The 7,500-nt window shown below is 45.6% G+C and overlaps 2 protein-coding genes across 3 annotated transcripts in view; one reads left to right on the forward strand and one right to left on the reverse strand.

The window, feature by feature from the left end:
* Positions 1–142: 142 nt before the first annotated feature.
* On the reverse strand, positions 143–778 carry mrps6 (mitochondrial ribosomal protein S6). The gene has a single exon (XM_029450157.1). The coding sequence runs from the start codon at positions 551–553 to the stop codon at positions 227–229; it is 327 nt and encodes a 108-aa protein (XP_029306017.1). The 5' UTR covers positions 554–778; the 3' UTR covers positions 143–226.
* The window catches only part of nolc1 (nucleolar and coiled-body phosphoprotein 1), a 7,461-nt gene continuing 620 nt past the window's right edge, over positions 660–7,500 (forward strand). Inside the window, exons 1-15 of one of the 2 annotated variants that reach the window (XM_029450156.1) lie at positions 661–1,022; positions 1,365–1,420; positions 1,979–2,142; positions 2,254–2,354; positions 2,457–2,571; positions 2,666–2,790; positions 2,929–3,148; positions 3,652–3,777; positions 3,857–3,931; positions 4,025–4,405; positions 4,767–5,243; positions 5,466–6,371; positions 6,490–6,617; positions 6,711–6,794; positions 6,887–7,500. The exon at positions 6,887–7,500 is cut by the window's right edge and continues 620 nt beyond it. In XM_029450156.1, the coding sequence (XP_029306016.1) occupies positions 840–1,022; positions 1,365–1,420; positions 1,979–2,142; positions 2,254–2,354; positions 2,457–2,571; positions 2,666–2,790; positions 2,929–3,148; positions 3,652–3,777; positions 3,857–3,931; positions 4,025–4,405; positions 4,767–5,243; positions 5,466–6,371; positions 6,490–6,617; positions 6,711–6,794; positions 6,887–7,045 (3,300 nt within the window). In that variant the 5' untranslated portion in view covers positions 661–839 and the 3' untranslated portion in view covers positions 7,046–7,500. Of the gene's footprint in view, positions 1,023–1,364; positions 1,421–1,978; positions 2,143–2,253; positions 2,355–2,456; positions 2,572–2,665; positions 2,791–2,928; positions 3,149–3,651; positions 3,778–3,856; positions 3,932–4,024; positions 4,406–4,766; positions 6,372–6,489; positions 6,618–6,710; positions 6,795–6,886 lie in introns of both variants that reach the window. The other variant, XM_029450155.1, reaches the window with a different exon arrangement.

Here is a 7,500-nt window from a genome sequence, read left to right on the forward strand (position 1 = left end):
TAAAGTGTCAGTATTTGACATTTTACTGATTGCTTAAGCAGATCAATTGAATGGAGGAAAATAGTATTTATTGCAGCCATTAATTCATGGAAGAGTAACTTGTGTACACAATATTCCTATTTGTTGTTGATGAAAACACCACTTCACAGCTGCAGGTTTAATTTTCAAACAGATACATGGTTAGCAGCCTACTGATGGACTTGTCTTTACCTAAATCAGTCATTCCTTATGGGTTACAGCACAAACTGCTGGAAACCTGGTCGTCCTTCTTCAGCACAGTCGGCCTCACCACGTCCACATCACGGTTCAGGTGATCCAGAAAACTTGTGAGGATGTTAGGGGCTGCGTAGAAATCAACCATAAAGTATGTCCCTCGGACATGGATCTGATTGTGTTTGGTTATTTTGAAGGGCAGCACTCTCTCCCCCAGGTTCTCCAGGTCCCTCACCACCGCGCCCCGCTCCATCAAAGTCTCCACTGTCCGCCGGAGAGCAGCTGTTGTCGCAGGCCGCTGCATCGCCTTCAGGATCAGTGCCAGTTCGTAGCGTGGCATGGCTTCGGCAAAAAAAACTTTTTTTAATTGAGCTGGGTTGGTGTCATTGCCAGATAACTCAATTCAAAGACAACCATGTTATGACACGCGGGACAGGAAAGGTCTTTTGTGATGACGTATAATACATGCGCCTGTATTGATAACGGCATTGTTAATTAAATAGAGATTAAATAGAGTGTGTGAAAATAGGCAGTGCCACTAATAAAATACTACTCAACAAATACCTTTTCATTTACAACGTATTTTATAAACCAATAAAATCCCGAAAGGAAAATCCTAAATCATTATGCGCCTGCGCACATGCGCACAACGGACGGTTCCGCTCACTTCCTTCCCTTCCAGTAGGAGCGTGGAGAAGATGGCGGAGCAAAAGTCGATGCCGAGTGATCTTTATAAATGCGTATATTCATTTCTGCTGGAGAACAAGTTCGCTAAGGCGGCTCAGCAGTTTATGAAACAGACTAAAGTGGTAAGCGGCTCACTGTGTGTTGTTGAAAGTCGGCGCCTCGTGCTGCCTGTTCATCAGTTTAGACGTGAAGTTGAGACATGCTGCACGAGGAGTACACCTATAGCTATGTAACGTACAGAGACTGTACAGCCGCTGTTGGAGTTAGCACGTGTAGGAGAAAACGCACACGTTGTCTTTCAGTTGCCACTTGTTTATCCTGAAATAATCAATGTGCTAATATTTGATTGTGAATATAAATCATACGGTGTTTTGCGTTGCAGGGAATTTCAACTGATTTGTTAAATTATTGAAACTTTGGAACAAGTGATTGGCTAAGTGAGTGCTTCACGTTTTTCTCTACAGACTCCATTAGATCAAAATGATGAGAGCCTCGTCAACATCTATAACTTCTGGGTGAAGTGAGTTGCTTATTGTCTTTATCGTTCTTCTTTCAGTGCTAATGCTTATGTAGTTTATACTAAAATTAATAAACCTCTAAGATATGGCCAAGCATGCGTTGTACCCCCCATCAAATCCTGTTATTTCTAACCTGTAGATGCATTTTCTAATCTGTCCCTACAAAGCAAAAATCTACCTTAAAGCAGACTTTTACACTGTTTTGTACTGTAAAGCCAATATCTACAGACCTAGGCACAGTTTTCCTTAGCAGCAGATCAGTGCTTTATCAGGTGACGCCTAACTTGATCTGCCAACCCTTGGATTTGTTATTCTCACATTTATAGTGATGTTGATTTAATATGCTTAACCCCTATAATTGTACATTCAATTATAGAATCACTATTGCTGCTGTTATGGTGTCCTATGCTTCACTCCCTAAACTGCAACTCCAGGATTAGTTTCCAGTTGACATTAATATGCTCGGTCACTCTTCTGTAAATAAAATCTAATTTTACTAAATAATTGTATTTTTTGGGTTAGATTTTCCCTTTTTTAAATATCACTATGGGTCTTCCTAGGTCTCCTGAAGCCAAGAAACGAAAGGCGCCTCCTAGCACAGCTAAAGGTACAAACGGACCTTCGGCCAAGAAAGCAAAAACCACTGCAGAGAGCTCCAGCAGCGAAGACTCTAGCAGTGAGGATGAAGAAGCTGTTGCAAAACCAACTAAGGCAACCCCTGCAGGTAATATCAATGTGTTGACACAGAACTGATTAAGCAATTGTCAGTAATGTGCAATTCTTAAACCTTCCTCAGCATTATTTAGTTAAATGTATCTTTGATGTTTGTTTTTAGCAGCTAAGGTGGTGCCTGCTAAAGCTGCAGCTGCTAAAGCTGCATCCAGCAGCAGTGAAGACTCCAGTGACTCTGAGGAGGACAAGAAGGCTCCTGCAAAGGTAGGAGGAAACATCCAATTAGATTTGTCCCAGATCTAGTCATTGGTGCAAAGCTATGTTTGTGTGTTTATGCTATAACTAAAATCTAGTGTCTGCATGTAGACTACTGTGAAGTCTCCTGCTGCTACTCCCGCTGCAGCAAGAAAGAAAGACAGCAGCTCTAGCAGTGAAGAATCTGACTCTGAAGATGAGCAGCCTGCTAAAGTCCCAACACCAAGTGAGTTTAGAGCCAGAAGTCATAAATATTGTGTAATGCCATCATCTTTAATTGTGACATAAAATGGATTTTTACCTGATTTAACCTCTAATAGAGCCCAAGGCTGGTGCAGTCACAGCATCCAAACCAGCTGTTCCTGCTAAAGGCGCAGCTCAGAAAAAGCAGGAGAGCAGCAGTGAGGATAGTTCCTCAGATTCTGAAGATGAAAAACCAGCCAAGGTATGCAAAATAATCTGGCCACCTCTGGATATTATTACATGTTTTTGATTGTCTTCATTCCAGGGAAAGCTCAAACAAATGGCTATTGTAAAGAGGTAAATGTATTGCACACTATACTTACTTCACATGTCCCGATAGGCTCCAGCTAAAGCAGCTAAAGCGGCTCCAGCTAAAGCGGCTCCAGCTAAAGCAGCTAAAGCAGCTCCAGCTAAAGCGGCTCCAGCTAAAGCAGCTAAAGCAGCTCCAGCTAAAGCGGCTCCTGCTAAAGCGGCTCCAGTAAAGGCAGCTGCTGCTGAATCAAGCAGTGAAGACTCTTCATCTGAAGATGAGGCTCCGCCCAGCAAAAAACCCAAAGCAGGTGAGTTTTCACGCCTATATTTAAAATATTTTTTATAACCACAGTATGCTCAACAGCATCCACACCTAACGTAACAGCCAGACAATGAAGTGTGGTGCTGGGATTACTAATGAAGATCAAGGGAGGATTGATTGCACGTGTAATTAGTTTATTTACATTCACCTATCAGAGCACATCTTTTAATTTGTTTTTAACATCATATGTTACCCTCGTCCAACAGTGCTACACAGAAATGTAGTTAAATTAACCTAAGATTTACTTTACAGGATGTAGAGTTAGATGCTCCCCTGTCATCTTTTCCCCATCCAGTAACTGGCCGAGGCCTTTTTTTGTGTGTGTGGTAAAAAAAACTTTATTTTGGAGGTCATGAGTGTCACAACAGTCCCTCCTTACCCAACATTGCACGATGTAGAGAGCTGATCACCCGATCCCAAGTGCTTAAAATATCCCACAGAGGCCCTGTGTTATGTTATGACGCTGATCAGTTTCCTTTGCCTTGGTAGGAGCGTACAGTGCAGTCCCACCTCCTGCTTCAGTCCAGAAAGCTCCAGCTACACCAGCAGCCAGCAAGGCCAAGGACAGTGACTCCTCAGACAGCAGTGATGAGGAAGAAGAGAAGAAAGTAGCTGGTAAGAGGTGCCCACCTTTCCCAACTTGAAGTATCTGTGTTTTTTAATGCCCAGTCTAACTGCATTGTTATCCTCACAGCAAAGCCTGCACCTGCGAAGGCAGCTGCTGCCAAACCAACTGCAAAGAAGCAGGAGCCCAGCTCTGACAGCTCAGGTAATAATTAGAATCCCAGTCTGTACATTTCTGCTCGCCATGTTTGGATGCCAAACATTACAAATATTTTTCTTCATGCCCATGTCTTTCCAGATTCAAGCTCGGATGAAGAGGCGGCAAAGACTCCTGCAGTCAAAGTCACTCCAGCTAAAGCTGCACCTTCAGTCAAAGTCACCCCAGCTAAAGCTGCACCTTCAGTCAAAGTCACCCTAGCTAAAGCTGCACCTGCTAAAGAGGAAGACTCAGACTCATCCAGTTCAGAGGACGAAGAGGAGGTGAAAAAACCTGCAGGGAAGGTGACTCCCGCTAAGACTGGTCCAGCTAAACCTGTTACTGCTAAAGTCACAGCTGCTAAAAAAGACTCCAGTTCAGAGGACGATTCCAGTTCAGAGGAGGAGACGGCAAAAAAGCCAGCAGCAAAACCTGCACCTGCCAAGACGACCCCAGCTAAAAAAGCAGAGTCCTCAAGCTCAGGTAAAGGACACAAGATTTCTTTGTGTGAACTCTGTCATTCTGTCAGTGATTTTGTTTCATACCTTCATACACTTATGTCATACCTTGAATATGCTTTTAATTTAAGTAAACCATGTTGCCTGTTCTACCAATTTGATGGATCAAATTAAAATCCATCACAAGAACTGTAGACTATGAAATAATTTCTGTTCTTACCACTGCAATAAATTCTGCTTTCGTGAAGGATATAATGTTCAGGTTTTGTTACCTTCTGAACATGGTTCTGAGATTTGTTGCAGGACTGTTGCATTACATGGCATTAGCTTTAGCTAGTGCAGCTATTAAACAGGCAACTGAGTGTACATTTATTTGCCGATTTCAGATAGCAGCTCTGAAGATGAGGCTCCAACAAAGCCTGCCGTTAAAGCTGCTGTCACACCGACACCTGCTTCTAAACCCCCCGCCAAGGCAGCTGAGAGCAGCTCTGATTCAGATGACTCCTCTGAGGATGAGAAAAAAACGGTAAAAGCCAAGCCAGCAGCTAAGCCTTCTACTCCTGCGGCAAAGCCTGCTGCTCCTGCAGCAGAAAGCAGCTCAGACTCTGACTCTTCTGAGGATGATGAAGAGTCAGCTAAGGCTAAGCCAACAGCAGTTAAACCAGCTGCAAAGCCTGCTACTCCTGCCGCAAAGCCTGCCGCTGCAGCCGAGAGCAGCTCAGATTCTGACTCTTCTGAAGATGAAGAACCAGCTAAGGCTAAACCTGCAGCAGCTAAACCATCTACACCGGCTTCAAAACCTGCTACTCCTGCAGCAAAGCCTGCTGCTGCAGCAGAGAGCAGTTCTGACTCCTCTTCTGAAGATGAGGAACCAGCTAAGGCTAAACCTGCTACGCCAGCCTCAAAACCTGCTACTCCGGCAGCAAAGCCTGCTGCGGCAGCAGAGAGCAGTTCTGACTCTTCTTCTGAAGATGAGGAACCAGCTAAGGCTAAACCTGCAGCCGCTAAACCGGCCTCAAAACCTGCTACTCCTGCAGCAAAGCCTGCTGCTGCAGCAGAGAGCAGTTCTGACTCCTCTTCTGAAGATGAGGAACCAGCTAAGGCTAAACCTGCTACGCCAGCCTCAAAACCTGCTACTCCGGCAGCAAAGCCTGCTGCTGCGGCAGCAGAGAGCAGTTCTGACTCTTCTTCTGAAGATGAGGAACCAGCTAAGGCTAAACCTGCAGCCGCTAAACCGGCCTCAAAACCTGCTACTCCGGCAGCAAAGCCTGCTGCTGCAGCAGAGAGCAGTTCTGACTCTTCTTCTGAAGATGAGGAACCAGCTAAGGCTAAACCTGCAGCAGCTAAACCTGCTACGCCAGCCTCAAAACCTGCTACTCCTGCAGCAAAGCCTGCTGCTGCAGCAGAGAGCAGCTCAGACTCTGACTCCTCTGAGGATGAGAAGGAACCAGTGAAAGCAAAGCCGGCAGCAGCAGCAGCAGCTAAACCAACCACCCCGGTTGCAAAGCCTGTCGCAGACAGCAGCTCTGACTCGGACAGCGACAGCTCAGAGTCTGAGAATGAGGCAGCAAAACCTGCAGTCAAGAAACGAGCTCCGGCAGCAGCAGCCCCTGCTAGCACGCCCAAAACCACAAAGGCAGCTGCAGCTCCAACAAAGAAGGCTGAGGAGAGCAGCTCCGACTCCTCGGACAGCTCTGACTCAGAGACTGAGACAAAGTCCACCCCTGCGAAGCCTGCAGTCACCAATGGTAAGTCAGCAACTCCCAAGGCCCCAGCAAAGCCAGCAGAGTCGTCATCTAGCGACAGCAGCTCTGAAGAGGAAGAAGAGGCCAGTAAAAGTACTGTAAAGCCCGCTGCAACACCCGCTGCAACACCCAAGACAACCCCAGCAGCTAAACCTAAAGAGAACAGCAGCAGCTCCTCAGACAGTTCATCAGATGAGGAGGCACCGCGCAAAGCAGCCACAGCACCTACCACCCCCACAACAAATGGTGAGTCTCTAAATACTGAACATGATGTGGCCATTTAACAGGGAAATGAAATGTATTATTGGGTAAACTTCACAATGAACAGCCATTGGGTAAAAATAAAATGTCCTCTTGTATGCAGGTACCAATGGAAAGAGGAAAAAAGATGAAGAATCATCAGAAAGTGAAGAAGACGAGACCGAAGTGAAGACGCCGAAAAACAAGAAAGCACCAACTACACCACAGACGTTTCCTAAAGTCAATAAGAAGGTAAGGACTGCCAGGGACTGGAACTTCAGACTTAAATCTGTTTTTCTGAAGGGGGAAAAAGTCATCATTTGATCGAAATTACGTGTCTTTCAGTCTTCCAACGTACCATTCCGTAGAATAAGGGAGGAAGACGTATCGGTGGATCCACGTCTCACAGACAACTCTTTTGATGCAAAGGTAAGTTTAGTAACCACTGCAAGAATTCTTACAACTGCACTACACACTTAAGACCCAATCATTCACTCATTCATTTGTCTTTGCTATTCCAGTACGGAGCTGATGGAGACTGGGGCCAGAAAGCGAACGATGCGCTCAGGTTCACAAAGGGCAAGTCATTCCGCCATGAAAAGACGAAGAAGAAGAGGGGAAGCTACCGCGGCGGAGCCATCTCCACCTCAGTCAACTCTATTAAGTTCGACAGTGACTGAGGACTTTCTCTCTCTGAACTTTACTGTTCCTACGTGATGAGGACTATTCAATGCCTGTCCCCCCCCCCCCCCCCTCTGTTAACAGTCCCTCTATCGTCACTACCCAGCAGCACACTGACGGGAATGTGACCTGTAAAGCTGAGCTGCCGCTCGCTTTTAGTTAACTTCCCATAGTTTGTAATGGAGAGTATTTGTATCTCTGATCTGAAGTTAGGAGGCTGTGGCAGCAGGAGAAAGATGTTCCCAGCTGTGGCTTCCAACTGTACTGCTAAAGGGTGACGTCCATGTGACATTACCACTTATAGCCACTAGGTGGCTGCAGGCCACCTGTTCATGGTAAAACGTCAATATGTGTTGTTGGGCCCCTTTTTTCTGCTTGTTTTGACTTCGTTAACTTGTACTTTATTCTCAATTTCTCATTTATCTATGTATGAATGACAGCCATACATCCCAAC

Source organism: Cottoperca gobio, chromosome 15, assembly GCF_900634415.1.
Source record: "Cottoperca gobio chromosome 15, fCotGob3.1, whole genome shotgun sequence".
NCBI lineage: Eukaryota > Metazoa > Chordata > Actinopteri > Perciformes > Bovichtidae > Cottoperca > Cottoperca gobio.

Coding starts and splice junctions, on each gene's coding strand:
- mrps6 (XM_029450157.1), bottom strand. CDS start 553: ATGCCACGCTACGAACTGGCACTGATCCTGAAGGCGATGCAGCGGCCT.